This window comes from Drosophila grimshawi, unplaced genomic scaffold (assembly GCF_018153295.1).
Source record: "Drosophila grimshawi isolate 15287-2541.00 unplaced genomic scaffold, ASM1815329v1 contig_44, whole genome shotgun sequence".
NCBI classification, from domain to species: domain Eukaryota; kingdom Metazoa; phylum Arthropoda; class Insecta; order Diptera; family Drosophilidae; genus Drosophila; species Drosophila grimshawi.
Window position 1 is genome coordinate 4,818,180 of NW_025063240.1, and position 20,902 is coordinate 4,839,081.

Sequence of the window (20,902 nt, forward strand, 5' to 3'; positions counted from 1 at the left end):
TTTAGTAAAATAAAAAAATAAGTTGAAAATTCAGTTACTAGGTTATTAGTTCGAACATGTATTCTAATTATCCCCACTGAATGTTAATTGATATATGGGTTAACTTTATTAAGAACATTTTGTATCTTTTTTTTGAGAATTCAAAAAACAAAGCTTTACTGCTTGGAACCAGTAAGGGTATTTAATCGTCGGCACTCTGTTAATAACTGTTCTGGCTTGTTGGTGGTTTTGGTGGGTATAAATGTGGGTGAATTGTACGTGTTAGTTTTAATGAGGGTACGCCCATAACATTGCAACTGGTTAAGACATACTTTCTGGAATTTGCCAGAGGCGATTTGAAGCGCTCAAAGCTTATGACTTCAAGTCAAGAATTGAATTTGCATAATAATAAGCAGCAGTCGCAAATGGTGCGAATGCTATCCACAGATGCATTCCACAGCGGGTCTGCTCAACACACTGCAGCTGTTACTCACCACAGACAACGCAGACACTAATATACCCCTCACTGCTGCCATTTTGCATATAAAAGAGTGGCGCGTACGTGCCGCACTTCTCTCTTTCTGAGGCGACAGTCAAGTCACGAGCGTATTTTGAACGGCATTTGTGCAACCAAACGACAAAAGCCGTTTTAAAGCTCAGACTCGGTGTGGAACGTGTTGCTGTTGCCCCTACCGCTAATACTGGTTGTGTGTGTGTGTGGTGGTTGTGTTTGAACTGTTCGAAAGCTCGCAAACGCTTTCCAAAACCCACCACGGCGTCCAACTGCAAATCAACGGCAAGAGCGTCGCCGACGTCGCCGCTCGCCCGTCGCGTGTAATAAAAGAAGCAAATTTGAGTTGGTTTTGGGGCTTTGGCGTCAGCTTCGAGAAATTGTGCGCGACATCGTAGCCAACAGTGTAAATGGAGCTTTGATAGCGAACGGAAGGACAAAACTGCTACTGCTGCTCTATTTGATCTCAAGCCGAGTGTTTTGAACATAGTGTTTTCTTTATAAAAAAAAAATATATAGAAAAAACTAAAGATAATAAAACAGAAATAGTGCGTGTGAAATAATCATCAGAATAGACGGCAAACAAAATGGCAAAAATTTTTATAGTTTTTGCCGTTTTGGCTTTGGCGGCCATTGGGGCAGGTAAGCACAAAATTAAAAGAATTAAATTTTTAAGTACATATACTTAAAAAAAATAGTTATAGTCTTAGTTTTTTATAATAGCTCTGACATGCATTTGCATTTGTGCAGCGGAAGTTGTCAATCAATTAAAAAAAATAAATAAAAAAAATCTCAGAAACTGGCCTTCAAAAAAATACCAAACTGAAAGCTGACTATGAGACAATTTAAATGGTCAACAGTTGCAGCCTGTTTGTAACCTTGATTGTGCGAAAAAGGACGCGTAATCGTTATTGCTTAAGAGCAATAGCAATCACTTGTTGTAGTCGCAAAACAACTTTCATTTTTTGATAGGGTTTGGGAGATCCTGAGTGCCCAGCATTCAGCTCAATTCGAATTCGAATTCGATTTCGATTTCGATGCAGACATTTGTGGTATGCGTTTGTTGACTTTGACAGGCCATCGATCAATGTATCTGATGTAAAGTACATTCATGTCGATACACAAGTATCTGATGTATATAATTTGCCCAGCGGTGTTTGGTTTGTCTGCCTGCCTGCCTGCCTGCCTGGCTGCTTGCTGCTGCCTGGTCGACTGTCAATTAACCGTTAACAGTTATGCAAATATGGCAACTGTTTCTCTCACTTCGTTGCCAACTGTGACTGCGAAATGTCAAAGTTATAGCCAAGCGCAACAAGTATTTCATTTTATATGCATAGATGTATATATGTATATATATATTTGGTCTGTGTGTTGTTCTTTGCATTGGTATTGGTGACATCGTATTTCATAATGGCAAACGTGTTTTGGCCAACCCCAAGAGGTACAACCAGCTAAACGACATGCCGTTCGCCCCGGACTGCATCAACATATGTCTATGTCTATGTCTATGTATATCCATGATTTTTTTATTTGTTTTTGGATTTGATTTTGTTTTATGTATAGCAGGAAGTGCCTGGCAAACGACGCATACCAACCCACATTTGTAATACCAAAATGCATATGAGCTGAAATTCTTCCGGTTTTCAAATCTCAAAGATTCAAAGCATTCAAGTTGATTTTTACCCAAACTTGTCTAAAGCTTTAAGTACTTATAAAATCATTAAGGTCGTCTCGTTTTTTATGTGGCAAATTGAGCGACTGAACAATGTTTCTGATAGAGCAGAGACCCATTCATTAATGATTTCGAAATCTTCTTGCTAAGATACGATCATTTGATCTGGCAGGAAAATATATTGGAAAATTTTAAGCCATTTTAAGATATTATTGTAATGTATATATTTTGATCCCCCATCGATTTACAGCCAATGCTGAAGTAGTGCGTGTCAAGCGTCAGGCGACAACCGAGGAGCCCAAGAAGGAGGAATCCTTCGAGAAGGAGCTGTGCAAGGATAAAGATGCCGGCGAGTGGTTCCGTTTGGTGGCTGGCGAAGGCGACAATTGTCGCGATGTCATTCAGTGCACCTCATCGGTAGGTTAAACCCAGTTAGCCAGTTACCCAGTTCTTAGTCCACTTTATGCATCTAAAACTAACCATTTTGGATTATGTATCTGGTCTTTTGCTCTTTTCTAGGGCCTGCAAGCGATTCGTTGCCCAGCCGGTTTGTACTTCGACATTGAGAAGCAGACCTGCGACTGGAAGGAGTCCGTGAAGAACTGCAAGAGCAAGAATAAGGAGCGTCGTGTGAAGCCTCTGCTGCACACAGATGAGCCACTCTGCCAGGATGGTTTCCTCGCCTGCGGCGATGGCAACTGCATTGAGCGTGGTCTCTTCTGCAACGGCGACAAGGATTGCTCAGATGGCTCCGATGAGAATACTTGCGGTAAGTCGTAATTAATTAAATCTATAGAAATTAAAGTAAATCGGTTTAACTTTAAGCAGATTTTGAAACAGAAATATATGCAATTTATTGCATAAGCCATACTTCAACGAGAATTCGTACTTCAGCCTTAAAAGGCTGTAAAAATTGTAAAGACCTTATGGACAAATGGCAAAAAGAGTGAAAGGTTTGCATATGTCTAAGATTTGCGAGAGTACTCCCATAGCAAAACATATTAAATGAATAGAAAATCGGCAGAAATAGACACCTGAGTGTTGACTTAAGCTGCTTGAGTGCTCAGTGAAGCACTCAGAGTGTTGTACTATAATGCCGGTTCAATGATTCAGCAAGACTGACAATTGAAAATAAGCTGGCAGTATTACATAGGATTGGCTTCAAAGCCGATATTACCCCATCATCAAAAAAAACAGACAGACAAAAAAAAAACACTTTTCTAGTGGCTTACATTTGTATGCCGCGTCAATTTCTTTGGATTAATGCCTGCCCCAGTCAGAGTCGCACCTTAAAACCGGTCGACGGCATTTAACATTACTTTTGGAGTTGGAACCACTCTGAAAAACTCTACAACACACAAGTGACGCCCACTTGCAATGCAGATGTTGCACCAAGTACAGACCGGTTTCGTAAAGCCCTTCAAAGAGATAGAGATGGGGAGAGGGCGATCTTAGAGACCCATAGAAATTGGCTTGAATTTTTTGTTCAACTACTATAAATATAATTTGTTTCTTTCTTCTTCGTGGAAATGTCAATTTTGAAATGGAATCAAATGTCAAAGAAACTAATTTGAGGCTGATCTCATCACTGATCCATACTGATCAAGCAAAAAAAAAAACTTGGTTGGGTCGTGCATTTTATCCATATAAAAAAAGTGGTATAATCACACACATCTCGCATGCAACATCTAAATGTTAAATAAATCAATAATTAATGTTAACCTTGGACTTAAAAAAAAAGTTATAAAAAAGAGAAAAAACCAAAGCAAACGTTTGTATTTAACTCTCAGTATGGGGCAGCTACCGAAAGGCAGCTCAAATGGTGTTTCGAAGCCCATTCGATTCATGTGTAAATTAGCCTTACACAATCGGCTTAAAACGTTGTATTTTTAGCAATTGCAAAAAGCCGACAAAACAAAAAGCAACAACCAACTTGTTATTTATTTATTTATCATTATTTTTATTTTATTTCTTATAACAGCGGCCAGCGTAAAAACCACAACTAATTTTAAATAACAACAAATTTGAGTCTTTCTTTGTGCCAGGCTTAACAGTTTGCTCTTGCTTTTGCTTTTGCTTTTGCTTTTATTTTACTTAGCTATTTTTTTTTTTTTTTTGTCGTTCATGTGGTTTACATACATAATAATTTGCAAAACACGATTCCGACATTTCTCAAGAAGCGCCCGCATATAAATGTGCATTAATGAGCAAATCAAATGCCAAACAATAGTCGAGAAATGAATGGCCATTGCCAGGTAGACCCAACCCGACCGGCCAATTCTAAGACCTCTTTCAGCCACGTAGATCGCAGATTGTGTATCGGTTCAGATCGTGTCTTGACCAATGCGAAAATTGGCACGTTTTACAGCCAGTGGCGGCGATGGCGGCGATTGTGCCAACTTTGCAAATGCGCACCGGAGCATTAAGTTGTAAACAATTGAATTTAAAATTGAAATTGAATAATCCAAGCACTTGCCAGCCTGCCAGAACGATGTTCATTACTCGCTGCTACGCAAGGCAGGCAATAAGGAAGCCGCCACGGTGTGAGCCAATTTTAATGGCAAATCATTTGAAATTGCTTGCGATTCAAAAGACACTCAACACAACTCAACAGTAGCAAAATGTGGAGCTAAGCGGAGGCAGTCTGAAGTGATGATCGATACGCTTAGGCAGTCTAGCAAATTATGAAATTATACAGCATTTATGAAGAGCGATAAATAAAAGATAGTAAAATGCAGTGCGCATAACGATTTATGCGTTATGTTGAAATATTGACAAGTATAAAGACAAGGACGTAGTCAACACATGTTTAAATTATACAAATATTTTCCATTATTTTTTATTTTCTCTTTGTGCTTAAATGTTTTGCATGGAGCGCTGCTTTGCTTCAACAATATGCTATGCAAATGATCATCAGAATCTTTTGTTTGCTATAACTCAGGACAGACAAGGGAAATTACAACATAGTAGGATTTAATGAATTAAATTATATCAAAGCTAAGCATATTTTTCGGAATTGCATACTGAAAATTAAGACAAATTCGGGAAATTTAAGTGAATTATAAATCCAAGGATTATTTAGTTAAATATATCGTTACAGTATCATACAGCTAAAAGCCACATTTCACAGTATTCACTGACTGCTCGCGATATCTTTAAACGAAATAACAAGATCCGTAAAGACCCACTTGTAATTCCATATGCCACTTGGGCAACTTTATCACGTAATCGGCCAATAGCGTCGAACATCCTCTTGAGCGAAATGCAAGATTATAATAAGCCAGCTCACATTTAGCTTGAACAATCAAGTCGCAGACGTAAACAGAAATTACTAAGCAAAACGAGAGGCAGACAAAGAAATGGCACGAAAATAAAAAACAGGCAAGCCCTAAAGTCGAATAAATGCCAGGGAACATTCAGAGGCTGAGGCTGAGGCTGCACAACCGGTTCGATGCTCAAAATGACATAACATTTGGCTATAACGAAAGATTATTGGCAACAAGAAATGCCGACAGATACAGCAGCAGACTAGTGAGGCAGGCGACAACAGATTGAGACACAGAGAGAGCGAGAGAGAGAGAGAGGGGAAGAGCGAGACAGTACAAGTGATAAAAGGTCAGGCGGAGACAAAAGCCGGTTGCGACCTACTTGCAAAAATCCAATTCAGAGATATAAAACCAAAAGTGAAAAAAAATTAAATCAAAACGCAACTGTTTTCTTCTTTTTTTTTTTTGTTTTTCTTTCTTTTATTGTCTATTTTGTTTTCAATATTATTTGCTTGGCCTTTGCGTGTCTGGCTGGCATTTCACTTTGGCAAGTGCCAAAATCGAAAAATAATTACGTCAAAGAGTTTCTTTCACTGCAAAAACTTTCGCAGCTGAAATATGATGATTAGTTTGCTGCGTGTTTTGATCCATGCAAGTGCAAGGCTTACAAATGACGATGATGTATGATATTTGCATATGACCGCTAATGAATGGCAAACACGTGGGCATGTACTGAGGATGGCCAAAAGGCAAAGAGATACGAGTCGCATAGATTAACCAGTCGAGACTCTCCCGTGACCGGGCCCAGTGAACGTTAGCTGCATGCCAAAGCAGTTGCCCAGTCAAAGCTCTTCGCTTGATTAACGTCGACGACTCGGCTCAAACAAAACTTGAGTAAAAATTGATTTATAATAATAATAAAAAAAAAAAAATAAGATACTGAAATTGTGCAGACATTTTCCATTCACTTTGCGTTTTGGCGACGGTGGCTTTCCCGACGCCTGGCTCATTTGTGATTGGTTTTCCAGGCCTCGGTGCAGTTCGTTGAACTGACAGACAGACGCCCATGTACTGTTAGCTAATTGTTTGAAATATGTGTCGATAAAGTTGATTGAACTTTACCGAAACATCGCAAACAGAATACAAATTATTGAAACAATGCACAAATACACTGAGAAAAACCAAACACAAAGAATATACATTTTACTGAGTGTAAAAGTCTTGAAAAGAGGAACCCTAAATTATTAGCAGTTATCAATTTACATTTTAATTTCCCTTTAGAGATTTTTACCAAGTTAGTTTATCAATATTGTATTTTAAGTAACATTAATAATAATAACGATTTTTATTAAATTTAACCCAGTAATAAAAATTTATTAAAGAAAATAAGAAATATGAAAAGGTCCAATCCAAGAATTAAAAGTATACCAAAATTGATAATAATTTAAATTTATATCTAAAGCCTCAATATTCTGACTAATGTAATACAACCTTTTGTATTCTTGTATATATGTATATAAATTTGTATTTTTTTTTTATGTTATTGTAGACATCGATAACGATCCGAATCGTGCACCACCCTGTGATCCTGCCGTGTGCGTGCTGCCTGACTGCTTCTGTTCGGAGGATGGCACCTCGATACCCGGAGATTTGCCCGCTAAGGATGTGCCCATGATGATCACTATAACGTTCGATGATGCCATCAACAACAACAACATTGAACTGTACAAGGAGATATTCAAGAATCGCAAGAATCCCAATGGCTGCGACATCAAGGCCACCTATTTCGTATCGCACAAGTACACCAACTACTCCGCCGTGCAGGAGACATCACGTAAGGGTCACGAGATCGCTGTGCACTCGATAACCCACAACGACGAGGAGCGTTTCTGGTCGAATGCCACCGTTGATGATTGGGCCAAGGAAATGGCCGGCATGAGAATTATTACGGAGAAATATGCGAATATTACGGACAATTCGGTTGTGGGTGTGCGTGCACCTTATCTCCGCGTGGGTGGCAACAATCAGTTCACCATGATGGAGGAGCAGGCGTTCCTCTATGACTCGACCATAACGGCACCGCTATCGAACCCACCACTGTGGCCATATACAATGTACTTCCGCATGCCACATCGCTGCCACGGCAATCTGCAGAGCTGCCCGACGAGATCGCATGCCGTGTGGGAGATGGTCATGAATGAGCTGGATCGTCGCGAGGATCCTGCCAATGATGAGTATCTGCCCGGCTGTGCCATGGTTGACTCCTGCTCGAATATCTTGACGGGCGATCAGTTCTACAATTTCCTCAATCACAATTTCGATCGTCATTACGATCAGAATCGTGCTCCTCTGGGTCTGTACTTCCATGCCGCCTGGCTGAAGAACAATCCCGAATTCTTGGATGCCTTCCTTTACTGGATCGATGAGATCCTGGCCAATCACAATGATGTCTACTTTGTGACCATGACACAGGTGATACAGTGGATGCAAAATCCACGCACAATTAGCGAGGTCAAGAACTTCGAGCCCTGGAGGGAGAAGTGTACCGTTGAGGGCAAGCCAGCCTGCTGGGTGCCAAATACCTGCAAGCTGACCTCCAAGGAGGTTCCCGGGGAGACCATCAATCTGCAGACCTGTGTCCGATGCCCCAATAACTACCCATGGGTCAATGATCCCACCGGCGATGGTTTCTTCTAAGTCAGCGTACAAGAGAGATAAAGAGAGTGAGAGCAAAAGCGAGTGTGAGTAAGAGTGAAAGAGAGAGCGAAAGCGCATTAGCATCCAAGCAGCCCCAATCCAAATTCCTACAGTCATCTAAAATACTCGACTTTTATTATTCCCATATACTCAAGACTTTTTTTATTGTACTTATATTTTTTGACTGTGCCGCGTTAACAAACAAAAAAATAAAACGTTAAAAAAACAACGCGCGCCGGCTAAGTCTGCTGTGTTACGTTATTGAAACATAATTAAAAACAAACAAAAACCAACAAAAAACAAAAAAGAACAAAAAAAAAACACAAAGAAAACAATAAAATTTACAAAGAGAAGAACAAGTAAACAAGAACAAAAACAAACAGCAAACAAAAGAATAAATTTTGTTTATATACTCATTTTTGTAGTTTTACGTTAATTTGTATGTGTATATTTAAAAATACCTAATAAAGAATAAAGTAAAACAAAAACGAAACGAAAAAAAACGACAAATTTTAAAAGAAACAAATTAAAAGTATATTTCATCATTTTGTTTATTATCATTGGTGCTAATCTATTGAGTATCAAAAGCAGCCATAAAAATGCCAATGCGAACAGACTTTGTGATGCGTTTGGCAACAGTTTCTTCTACATGGCAACAGACACATCACTTGGCGTCCCAATAACTACCTATATATATATATATATATATATATATATATATATGTATATTTCCAAACGTGTACAAGTACGAGTATAGTCAACAATCAACCCAATTTGTGCGCACTACCCACTGACTTACTAACCAGTTTTGGATTATCCCAACAAAAACAATAATTTGAATAACAAAACGCGTTTTGGATTTCGGTTTTCAGTTTCGATTTCAGCTGTGAATTATTTCATATGTAAATTGTTTCTCTCTTTTATTTTATAACTATTTCAGTATTTCCTAGACTGGTTTTCAAAAGCGTAGCAACCGGTCTAGAATTAGGCATACTTAGCATATATATTTTATGCATATTTGGTGGCATAGGAGCATGTGCATAATATTCAAATGCAAAATTTCTGTTTATTAAAGAGCTTTTTATTATTTATTTGTGACTAATTTATGCCGACTATTATGGATATGATTATTGGTTGGTCATTTGCAACAGGTTCTCAATTCATAGGGAATATTTCGACAGTCCCCGCCGGCGATTTAAGCAATCAAAACAAATCACACCACAGTCGATAATTAATTTTAAGCATTGCGAATTTCGGCTGTCATGGAAATACCAAAGTTATATGAGTGCCAACACAAATTTATGTGGCTTACACATTTTTGCAGCGCACCGCAAACTAAATTAATAAAATAAATAATAAAAATAAATAAATAAATTTCCAGGTGGCAAAATCAATACTCGTAGGTATATTGAATCTTACTTATATAGTATACATTTTGTTTTGTATGTAGTTTTAGTGATTTTTGATGCATGAATAAGTTTTATCGACAATCAAGGTAAGCCGCTTCCATGGAGAGTGCTTCAAAAGTAACCATCGTAATAATAAAAAGGCTGCACTGATGACTTACTTTTGACATGATCCAAATACCTTCTACTTTTAGCTGCAAGACTTGAACAAAAGTAAAGTACTTTATCAGTTCTCAGTCCACAGTAAAACACAATTGTAAAACTATCAAATGCCATAAATTTGTCTTAAGATACATTAATAAATATGCGGAAATTTATAATCTACGTATAAAAACAGTAAATATTTCACTATTTTCTATACCTTAATCTAAGGCAGTGTAATTATTAGGTAAACGCTTAGCTGATTTAGCAGCCTAAACCAGTTCCCAAGACACATTCATAACAATGTGAAAGACTCTGTTCGCAAACTTTTACTCTTGTTAAGGTGAACTAGTTGTAAAGTGGACAATTTGCATAAGTCGTACATGAAAGCGAGCGCACAGTGGATGAAATGCAAATGTTTTTGCTTAAAGAGCACTCAAGTGATTTGATATGCCGATGTTAACAATATTTTATTGCCTAAAATTAAAAAAACAACAACAGCAAAGACACATGTATGCATAATATGTCCATCAAATGTTTCAATTAAGTTTGACTATGGATATGATTTTTATAATGAGCATATGTAAATATAGCAACAGTCAAACATAAATTATAGTTTTTTATGAAAGAAACTCATAAATGATAAATCAATATTCAATGCATTTGCATTGGCTTTCAATCAATGTACGCCATCCGCATCCAATTGACGTCGGCACCCTTGTCTTGACGGCGACTTGTCGAATCTGCTTCCTAGTTCTGGTCAACTGCTCATTAGATATGCCAGGAAAAGAACTGAGTGTATTTTAATCTCGCCAGACAAGTTTGTAAAGGAAACTGTATTTGAGTGTATCTGAAGAGTGGTTTTCAATAGCATGCAAATAAAATCCATAAATACCAAAACAAACAACAAAAACCTAAAGGGCACATTAATACGGAAACCAAAGTTGACAATTTATGTATTGACAGATAGTTTGGAAAATAAACTCACGGCATAATGGAAGGCGAAGTAGAAGCATGTTTTGTAGATCAAAGCATAGATGATAAAATGCAGCTGAACTGATGAATCGATGAGCTGTGCAAATGGAAATGGAAATTGAAAGATAAACATTTAAACATTTAAATACACCGAAAAGAAACTCAGTTATCGCTTAAAGGCCTTCACTGCTCTCTACTTGCCATAAATTAAACGCAGTCTCTTCGATTCACTCGGTTTGCTTTGGTTTTAATGGGTTGCTATAGATTTGGGAAGAGCCAGAGGGAGAAAGGGAATGCGACTTATGCAACTGTGTATTTTGTGTGTGTGTGTGTGTTTGTGTGTATGTGTGTGTATGTGTGTGTGTGTCTTTCTTTATGGTTATGCATTTCGTTTTTACAGTCCACAGTTTACAGTTTACAGTTCACTGTTTACAGGCTCATCTTCAGCTCGAAGCGCTCGTCGAACATTTCCTTCATTAACAATTCCGTTTTTGTACAGTTTTCTCGAAGGCAATTTCTCTTTTTCGCCTCATCTGCTCTGTGTGTTGATGATCTTTGCATATGGATTGGTGGGTTCAACTCAAACTGCAATTAGTATGATAATAATTTGCGTTGATTAACCGATGATTTGTGAAAAGACCCATTATTATAATAAAACTGAATTTTAAATTAAAAATGCACTCTGTCAGTTGTTTGTCAATAATAAATTTTAGTCTGCCAAACCTTTATCTCGCTTACAATTTAAAATCTATAAAACCATACTGCTCAAAGACAAATCACAAGAAACATAAAAAAAAATAAATAAATAAAAAATTGAGGGCAATCTTTGCTGATTAAATTATGTAAATTCGTTTTCGTAAAAAAAGAAGGTTTTCACTCGTCGAAAACTATTAATTTCAATGCCTTCGTGAATGCTTGAGGTGCCATCACCAACATTTTCACTCTAATTGAAAAACCAGTTTAACAGTTGATTAAAAACAGTAATAATAATAATAATTATAATCAGCGTGTTCGAATATGCGGGCGCTTATATCACCAAAGTGTAAAAACCGTTGCTAACTGAAATTAATTGTTACTATCAAAAGCAAAATCAAAATTAAGAAATAAAAACTGCAATTCGCCAAAGAAGGTAAACAACATTTATGTGGCATCTTCTACACACACACACACACATTCATACAGCTAGTTTTAATACGAGTTAACATTTATCTTAAGATTGAATCACAACTGTCGCACCCTTCACTTGACGCCATTGAAACCAAATTGAAACGATAATTGACAGCGCCAATTAAAATGCAGTTGTAATGATCTGTGCAATTTCAAGAATTCTCCAGCAACAAATCACACATACGCCATGTTGGCCGGCTTGGTTTTTTCATTCGTCGTTTTTTATTTATTATTTTATTTGTGCCATGTTCTAGTGCAAGACAAACTCGTTTTCAAGTTCAGGAAATAGCTATGCCACATTGTACATACCACATATACTATGTATGTATATATTGCCATACTTTTCTAGATCAGTCACGCAGCAAGTTCACTTACGGACTGTACCAACGAAAAGCTGATTCGAATTCAACAAAATATGTTGTGTAAACTGCTAGAAAAGTGAGTAGTAAATCAACTTAACAAGTCATAATCATAAATTAGATATATAAATCGGTTTCCAGTCAATATTTCTTAAATGTTTATTGTAGCCTTCAAATTAATTTGTCACTCAGAGCAATCGATCAACTCACTGTTTCATCATTGCATCTTAATATTTGCAAGTCAAATTTATTGAAGCAAACATTTGTTGATGGAACCTGCAGTATTTTCACAGTGTATCATTTCTTACGTTTTTAAAAAATTAGCCAGCAAACAATATGAATAAATATTTGTTACAAATATGTGCTTGGACACAGCGTTGGTCATTGTTAATTGAGTTGAAAAAAAAAACAAAAAACACAAAACTCATGAGCGTTGACCCTTTGAAATAAATTAACTTGTCATCCTCTGGCCGGTGTGGCCTAAAAGACGTTCCTGACAATCTACCTCAAAATTTGGAGTGGGGACTGGTTAAAATCTTCCAGAACAATAATCAGAAGTTACCTGATTTTCAAAAACCAGGTCTTTTTGATCTTGTCTTGACGTCTATATGAGAACTGCATTCAAAGTTGGAAACAGAATTCCAGCTCGAAATTCATGTTGAAATTATATCTTCAAAATTTTCATATATATATATAATATTGCAAGCTTTCCAGAACTGTAACTTTGTCAAGAGGTGCCCGATTTTCAAAAACAATCTCATTTTGATCATGGTTTTACCTCTAAAATAACTGCACAGGCAAAGTTTGACACCCAATTCGAGTTCGAAATTCATGTTAAAATTATATATTAAAATGAAGCGATCGAAATATAGTAATGCAAAATTAATTATATAATTTATAAAGTGGTCGCTTAAGCATGCAATTAAATGAAATTGTTTTTTACACTTTACTCAATCTATTTAAAGGCTCCGCTTAATTTGACGTTATCTGTAGTTACGAATATATTTTTATCACATATAATTTGCTTAAAGTACCAATTTTCATCGTGTCATTTAAGTATTATTTAGCTTATTATTATCCCTAAATATGTAATTACATAATACACTACTGGCCAATGATAGTTATAGCCTTTATGTGAATCTTAACATGTCCGCAATATTTGGGCCCGTCCCCAACAATTTCGTATCCGCAAACTTGCTCCGTTTTAGTTTATTTTTGTTTTTGTTTGTTTTTTTGTTAATTTTTTTTTTTTTTGCATATGCACAAACGGAGGGGAGTCATTACTACCAGCATCATCATCAACTCATTCGAGCTCTTAACTTATTGAGTAACAGCCCCTTTTCGATTGGCTCGCCTGCATATTTTTTACATAACCAGATGGGCGACTGCAAAACTGAACAAGCGCATAATCAATTTGCCATTAATTAAAATTTCGTGATCTTCAGCCAATGGAGAATAAAAACAAACAAAAATAAACAGTTTTAAGGTAACCTTAACATGTGTGACTCAGCGACAATTAAAGTGTTGCTACTCGTTTCTGGAAAACAATGGAAGGAGGAGCAGTTGTTGTTTTTATTTGCAGGAGGTTTATTAACCTTTTTTTTCTGCTGTCTTAGCCACGTTAAGGAGAATTTAATGTGCGTTGCAAGTTGTGTGCGGAATCGACAATTTTTCTGGCTAAGCGGGCTGGGCAAAGAGAGCCGTTAAAATGCAAATGGTGTGTGTGTGTGTGTGTTTCGGTGTCTGTGTATAACCAATTGCCATGCCACACGAGTGTGGGTGAAAATAAAAAGTAACTAAACAAGCGGCAGCCAAAAACGTGTAAAGAAACATGTTCAAAAACTACTACGTACAGAAGAATGAGTATGAACACTAAGACGACTGCGACATACTCTATTTATAAAATAATAATAAATTTAAATTAATATTAATATTATTATTCTTGTAATTCAATATAAGTTTTGGTATAAGCTTCAAAGATGATAATAAGTAGTCTCCCTGATAAAGTTGTTAAAGAGACATACATACATAAAGATAGAAAGGCATTTCACGAACCCAATATTCTCCTTGCCCCCTGCCGAGCAGTGTATATAAACAGTTACGAAATCGAGATTTCGAGTTGCACACGTCTTTTCATAGAATTCCAAGATGACAAAGAGACAAAGACGCAATTTCAGGGTCAGTCTGATGATTGATGTGAAGATTTTGATTTATGCAGCTGAGCTGCCAACTCATTGCTGCATTGGGTAGCAAAAAAAGCTGCCCACCAGCATTAGTGGCAGCAAACTGTAAACACTTCAGAGGTGCAGCTCCAGGCAAGCACCAGGCACGGACGCACACCCAAACCCACACACAGACCAACAGCAACAATAACAAAATCAACTCACACCTGCGCCCAAGCTAATTAACCTTTCTTCAAATCAAACACACATACACACACAAACAGGAACTCAGAAGCAGAGCTGAAACCGCCTTGGCATTTTCGAAATGGATTCCACAAAATCGTCGCATGGGTTTTACCCCTACAAAAGCTCGGCAGCAAGTTGCGCCGGCGCCGTCGTTTGCCGCTGTTAGCGCGAAACTCACCACACCGAGCTAAAATGGCGCACACACCACGGCTTAATAAATAGAACTCGTTGTCCGCGGACAACACCTAGTGTAAGCGTGGCTGTTGTGTTGGAAGAGTGCCCTCTGTTCACTCGTTAATAGCCGCAGTTTCTACATTTGCTGAGCGCTAAAAGTAATACTTGTTTCCACTACATACCTCAAGTGCCCATAAAAGTGTAGTTTTGCTAATTTATTCGTTTTTTTTCATTCGATTTCTCGATCTTGCAGCCAGCGCTGGTACTGAAAATGGCGCGTTGGTGGCCAATTTTGAGCGTTTTGCTGCTCTGCTGTGCAGCTGGTGAGTACCACAAACCATATACCATAAACCATATACCCCTTACCCGTTACCCACCTCCTAAAAACCTAGACTCGAGCTTAAAACTTGAGTTGGCCACGTTGGCAAAAAAAAAAACAACGCCTACTTGACCTTTACCAGCTGAATGGGTAGCAGTAAATAAACAGATTTTTGCACAACAAAACAGAAATAATAAATAAAAGAAGAAAGAAAAATAGATACAGAAATAGAGAATAAACGTCAATAGACGCCTCGGTCGTTGGCCAAGGCAATTAAACTTGAAAAAAGTTATATATTTTCATAAATCATTAGCAACATGCAATGGCGAAAAGCAAAAGGAGAGTGGAGATAAATCGAAATTTATATTTATATATATATATGTATATATATACATATATAGCCACGCATTTTGCAAGTTGAACAATTTCCTGAGCGAGACCAGAAACTGGAAATGTTACAACAAAAACCATAAGGAAAAAATAAAAGAAGAAAAAAACTGTGGCAAGAGGACAAGAGACAGCCGGAGTTGGCCATAAAAATTAGCATAGGCAACATTTTGATACGAACGCGATTGGTTCCGTTTATTATTTTTGGACGAGACAACTCCGATGTTGTTTATGCAATAATACACTTAAAGTTAAACTGCAAACGGGTTTCGCTGACTCCAGCAACAACTCCAACACAACCACCACACATTAGCCAATACACAAACCAGTTTAGCGGCAGCACCAGCTGCACCTTACCATGTAAACAACATGCTCCATTAGCAGACGTATCTCACTTACACCTTATGTATGATGTATTTATGTTTGTGTGTGATAGCAATTTCGCTTTGCCCTTTCGTTTTCATTTGCCGACTTTGCCAGTCGAGAGATATCCATGAGTATTAAAAGGCAGTAGACAAGATAAAAACGAGAGTTGTTTGGCTATTAGAAGTCGTTTGGCTTAAACCGGTTCAACGTCGTTCGGCTGTTGCTTGGAGGCATAAAAAGCCATAAATGCTAAAAGCTGTCGATTAATATTAATTATGTGCATAATTAAATAATAAAAAGTATATTTGCATTAAATAAAATTAACAGAAATCCAAGCAGCACAAGAAACCATCTAAACTTTTGAACAAGTCTTATAAACGAAATATATGTAGTAGATTTTTATAGAATAATAAAATAGACAATTAAAAAAAAATTAATGTAATTCATAAATGCGAACTACTTAGAACTGACAATATCCCAAATTTCTAACTTTCATAAAGAATTCGAAAAGAATTCACAAAATTTAAACACATAATTAATTAATTTTTCACATGTTTTTTGTTTGGCATTTACCCTTCCTTTAGTTCACAGTCAGGACAAACTTGAGGGCATTGATGTTGAAGAGGTATGCGCCGATCGTCCCGCTGATGAATACTTCCGTCTGGATACGGAAACCGATTGCCGTGAAGTCTACAGGTAAGCATTTAAGATCTAGCTTCAATTTCTGCAAACTGATGTTATTCAGTCCATGATGATAATGATGTTGGGAAAATGTATTTGTTTTGTTTTCACATCAACAATTTTGTTTGCACTTAAAAAAAATCAAAAACAATCTAAAGGTGCGACAGTGCCGGGGAAGGTGGCACCAGTCGATTGGCACCGATCCGCTGTGCCGGCGGCTTGGCGTTCGATGTCATTCGTCAGCTGTGCGATTGGAAGACGAATGTCAAGAATTGCGATATCGATCAAAGTAAGTGGGGTTGTGTCCGAGCCAGTCATTGAGCCATGTGCCCAAAAGAATACTTCAAATACGAGCTCAAAACAAAAAAAAAAATAAATAAATAAAAACAAAAATCCTACACACTGTCTAACACTCTGTCCTGTAACGTCTGTGTCCATCTATCTGTCTCTGTCTCTCTATGTCTATATATCTATAAATTTATCTATACGTGTGTGTTTATGTGCTCTTTTATTTGCGTCTCCCTGTCTCTGTTACTAAAAACTAAACGATCGCATCATTGCATTATTCAAAATCAAACCCAAACCAAGCAATCCCAGAAAACCAGTGCCAAAGTTCTGTTAGCTAGTAAAACGAACAGTTCAGGGAAGAAGTGAAAAAACAATTACACCAACGAAACGAAAAGCAAAGCGAAGCAAAAAACCAAAAAGCGAAACAAAAAACAGCAAAAACCAAACAAAAAATTTATTTTTTAGATGTACTAAGTCGGGCCTGAAAGAAATTCAGTGCCCCTCCGGTTTGGCCTTCGATGTATTTAAGCAGACCTGCGACTGGAAGGCCAAGGTGACTAACTGCGATGAGAAAGAGAGTAAGTGTGTCTTGACTGCCTCCAGCAAGCAAACAAAATTCAAATTCAAATTCAAAACTAAGAAAAAAAACCAACAACAACACTTGTACATAGCACTTAGACAGATACATGTATTTATGTAGATATAGTGAACTTTGGAACTTATCAACTAAACATGCGAAGCAACCACAACCACAACAACAAGAACAAGAACAACAAAAACAACAGCAACAACAATCACCATCAATAAAAAGCACCCTAACCTCCCTCACACTCACTTGTATACTTCTCACTTCAAAATTTAGACAATCGTTGTCACTAACCCAAACCAAACCAAAAACCATAATTTAAGCCAATATCTAACATATGAATTCCTAATCCACTTCTGCACAGGGCCGCGCAAGGCGAAGCCCATTCTGAAAACGGATGAGCCCATTTGTCCCGATGGCAAGCTGTCCTGTGGTGATGGCGAGTGCCTGGACAAGGAGCTCTTCTGCAACGGCAAGCCCGACTGCAAGGACGAGTCCGATGAGAATGCATGCTGTAAGTTTCAATTTAGCATAGTTTAAATATCAGCTTAATTAAACAATTTGTAAATATTCAAGTATATACCTTTGACTACATAAGATTTATATCCTTGATCAGGATGACAAAGATGCAATTGCCAACTCACACCTAACTAATAAATATTGTAAAAATTCCTATTTCTTGCAGCTGTTGATGAGGATCCGAATCGTGCACCCGAATGCGATTCAACACAGTGTGCGCTGCCCGATTGCTTCTGCTCGGCGGACGGAACACGTATTCCCGGCGGCATTGAGCCCCAGCAGGTGCCACAGATGATCACGATTACGTTCAACGGTGCCGTCAATGTGGACAATATCGATTTGTACGAGGATATCTTCAATGGACAACACCAGAATCCCAATGGCTGCTCCATCAAGGGCACCTTCTTTGTCTCGCACAAGTACACAAACTATTCGGCTGTACAGGATCTGCATCGTCGCGGTCATGAGATCTCTGTGTTCTCGCTGACGCACAAGGATGATCCCAATTACTGGTCGAGTGGCAGCTATGATGACTGGCTGGCCGAGATGGCCGGCTCCCGTTTGATTGTTGAGCGTTTCGCTAATATCACCGATGGCTCCATCATTGGCATGCGTGCTCCTTACCTGCGTGTGGGTGGCAACAAGCAATTCGAAATGATGGCCGATCAGTTCTTTGTGTACGATGCCTCGATTACAGCATCGCTGGGCCGTGTGCCCATCTGGCCATATACCCTGTATTTCCGCATGCCGCACAAGTGCAATGGCAATGCCCACAATTGCCCGTCGCGTAGCCATCCCGTTTGGGAGATGGTCATGAATGAGCTGGATCGTCGCGATGATCCCACATTTGATGAGTCGCTGCCCGGTTGCCACATGGTTGACTCCTGCTCGAACGTTGCCTCCGGCGAGCAGTTTGCGCGTCTTCTGCGCCACAATTTCAATCGCCACTACAACAGCAACCGTGCCCCACTCGGTCTGCATTTCCATGCCTCGTGGCTGAAATCGAAGAAGGAGTATCGCGATGAGCTGGTCAAGTTCATTGAGGAGATGCTCGGCCGCAACGATGTGTTCTTTGTGACCAATCTGCAGGTCATCCAATGGATGCAGAATCCCACAGAGCTCAATTCGCTGCGCGACTTCCAGGAGTGGAAGGAGAAGTGCGATGTCAAGGGACAACCCTACTGCTCCCTGCCCAACGCCTGTCCGCTGACGACACGGGAGCTGCCCGGCGAGACGCTGCGTCTGTTCACTTGCATGGAGTGCCCCAATAACTATCCCTGGATCCTTGATCCCACCGGCGATGGCTTCTCCGTTTAAGTTCTCTCTTTCTCTCTCTCCCTTTTCTCTAACTCTCTCTCTCTCTGTCTCTCTCTCACTTCTATTTCCTTTACCAAAAAAAAAAAAAAACTAAACAAGAGAACAACGCATTAGTAGTTCAACCGAGAGTCTGATAAACTAAATACAAATTCCTACACAACGCAATAAATGTATCTATCTGACTGTACTCCTTCTTCTCCCACTTACTCTCATCTTTCCGTCTATTCTTCCGTTAATTATTTATGCAAATCTTCACCTTTTTCTTAGTGTTCTTTTTTTAGAATTTTTCGACTATCTATTTTCCCTGCCCGTTTCACTTTTCCTTTGATTATGTTGAATGATAAAGTGAATTGTTTTAAATTACTTCACAAACAAATCAAAAAAAAAAAAATCCTTTGCTGCTACTTTGTTATATTAAAAAAAAAAAAATAATTTCACAAAAAAAAAAACAAAATCGCGCCAAATATCGCAGCAGCTAAAAATCTTTGTAATTATATAAGTATTTTTTATAAGAAAAATATAAAAAATATATTAAAAAAAAAGTATAACTCTTTGCTGCAATATTTATTTAAATTTTTTTACAGATCAAGCAAGCCTTCGATATAATTTCTTTCTCTACTAGCAACGGCACAATAGTTTACCCTTTGAATCAAAACACACTTTGCAAAATAATACAACTTTACTCACAAAAGAAATTACATATATTCCACAACAATAATAATACTCTTAAAAAACCAGCAAAGCATCCGAGATGAATGTACAAAATTTGCATATTTTTTTATGGAGTGCAATACATGTAAGTATATAGAATATATAGATAATATGTGTAGTCAAATTTAGATGTGCTTTCAATAGTTATCTTTGGTGCCAGAGATATTTACCGTGCCCTCATTGCGCACCACTCATGCCCCTAAAAAGGACTACAATTACTTTATGCAACTGCTAGGAACATCGATGGAGCATGTTCAGGCCCAAACCGAGAATTTACCTAATGAAATAACTTTTAAAGCCACTCCCAAGTTGTGGATGGAGACAAAAAGAGAAACCACAACCTCAATGAAAACAATGGGCAATTCCATGAAAATTACAACCGCTAATCCTATCACATGGGGTCGATCCGTTAATAAGAGTAGCACAACGGTGGCAACGCTCAAAATGGCAAAGCTAAGCAAAGATCAATACGGCAAATGGATATATAATCCGTGGAGCGTAGCACACGGCAATCAACTGAAGGAGGGTGCAGTCACCAAAAGTTCGCGAAAACAGGAGCGTGTTAAAGTTGCCGAAAATCCGAACAAAATGTACAATCCTGAAGCGCATTTGGCCAACGTTTGCACAGGCACCACAATACCGTATGGAAAGCACAAGATGGTGTCCTGGTTAGATCGACATATCTATAAGCATAAGCATAAGAAACGTGTATTTTACATGGATCTGCGTCGCGATGTGTACACAAAAAGCAATTCGGAGGTGTGCCATAACAAAACCATGACAGATTGGATAGAATATCAGGAGTGCTCGATACGTCGCAATCAGCGATTAGAGTCCTTCGTACCAAAGTATCCATTGGATCAGCGCGTCAGGGAGATTGCTTCAAATAAAAACTAATCAAATCGAATGCGTCTCTTCGATTGAAATTAACTATTAAATATAAAATATATCATAAATATGGGTTTGTCTTCGA

General features: G+C 38.1%; 3 protein-coding genes across 4 annotated transcripts; all 3 read left to right on the forward strand.

The window, feature by feature from the left end:
• Window positions 1–552: 552 nt before the first annotated feature.
• Window positions 553–8,651, forward strand: LOC6558011 (chitin deacetylase 1). The gene is made up of 4 exons (XM_001985199.3): window positions 553–1,132; window positions 2,413–2,579; window positions 2,682–2,931; window positions 6,978–8,651. The coding sequence occupies exons 1-4, from the start codon at window positions 1,078–1,080 to the stop codon at window positions 8,123–8,125; spliced, it is 1,620 nt and encodes a 539-aa protein (XP_001985235.1). The 5' UTR covers window positions 553–1,077; the 3' UTR covers window positions 8,126–8,651.
• Window positions 8,652–14,797: 6,146 nt separating this feature from the next.
• On the forward strand, window positions 14,798–19,405 carry LOC6558019 (chitin deacetylase 1). Of its 2 annotated transcripts, none has more exons than XM_032740820.1 (6): window positions 14,798–14,913; window positions 15,009–15,078; window positions 16,412–16,523; window positions 17,262–17,374; window positions 17,747–17,896; window positions 18,068–19,405. In XM_032740820.1, the coding sequence occupies exons 2-6, from the start codon at window positions 15,027–15,029 to the stop codon at window positions 19,216–19,218; spliced, it is 1,578 nt and encodes a 525-aa protein (XP_032596711.1). In that variant the 5' UTR covers window positions 14,798–14,913; window positions 15,009–15,026; the 3' UTR covers window positions 19,219–19,405. The 2 variants fall into 2 exon arrangements, with proteins under 2 accessions (XP_032596711.1, XP_032596708.1); XM_032740817.1 differs by lacking the exon at window positions 17,262–17,374 and adding an exon at window positions 16,667–16,797 and having other exon boundaries at window positions 14,825–14,913.
• A 442-nt stretch (window positions 19,406–19,847) lies between these two features.
• Window positions 19,848–20,836, forward strand: LOC6558028. Its single transcript, XM_001985197.2, has 2 exons — window positions 19,848–20,014; window positions 20,074–20,836. The coding sequence occupies exons 1-2, from the start codon at window positions 19,970–19,972 to the stop codon at window positions 20,824–20,826; spliced, it is 798 nt and encodes a 265-aa protein (XP_001985233.2). The 5' UTR covers window positions 19,848–19,969; the 3' UTR covers window positions 20,827–20,836.
• The last annotated feature ends 66 nt before the right edge of the window (window positions 20,837–20,902 follow it).

Coding starts and splice junctions, on each gene's coding strand:
- LOC6558028 (XM_001985197.2), top strand. CDS start 19,970: ATGAATGTACAAAATTTGCATATTTTTTTATGGAGTGCAATACAT. Junction 20,015..20,073: donor TTTTATGGAGTGCAATACAT/GTAAGTATATAG, acceptor TGCTTTCAATAG/TTATCTTTGGTGCCAGAGAT.
- LOC6558011 (XM_001985199.3), top strand. CDS start 1,078: ATGGCAAAAATTTTTATAGTTTTTGCCGTTTTGGCTTTGGCGGCCATT. Junction 1,133..2,412: donor TTTGGCGGCCATTGGGGCAG/GTAAGCACAAAA, acceptor ATCGATTTACAG/CCAATGCTGAAGTAGTGCGT. Junction 2,932..6,977: donor CTCCGATGAGAATACTTGCG/GTAAGTCGTAAT, acceptor ATGTTATTGTAG/ACATCGATAACGATCCGAAT.
- LOC6558019 (XM_032740817.1), top strand. CDS start 15,027: ATGGCGCGTTGGTGGCCAATTTTGAGCGTTTTGCTGCTCTGCTGTGCA. Junction 15,079..16,411: donor GCTGCTCTGCTGTGCAGCTG/GTGAGTACCACA, acceptor CCCTTCCTTTAG/TTCACAGTCAGGACAAACTT. Junction 16,524..16,666: donor GATTGCCGTGAAGTCTACAG/GTAAGCATTTAA, acceptor AACAATCTAAAG/GTGCGACAGTGCCGGGGAAG.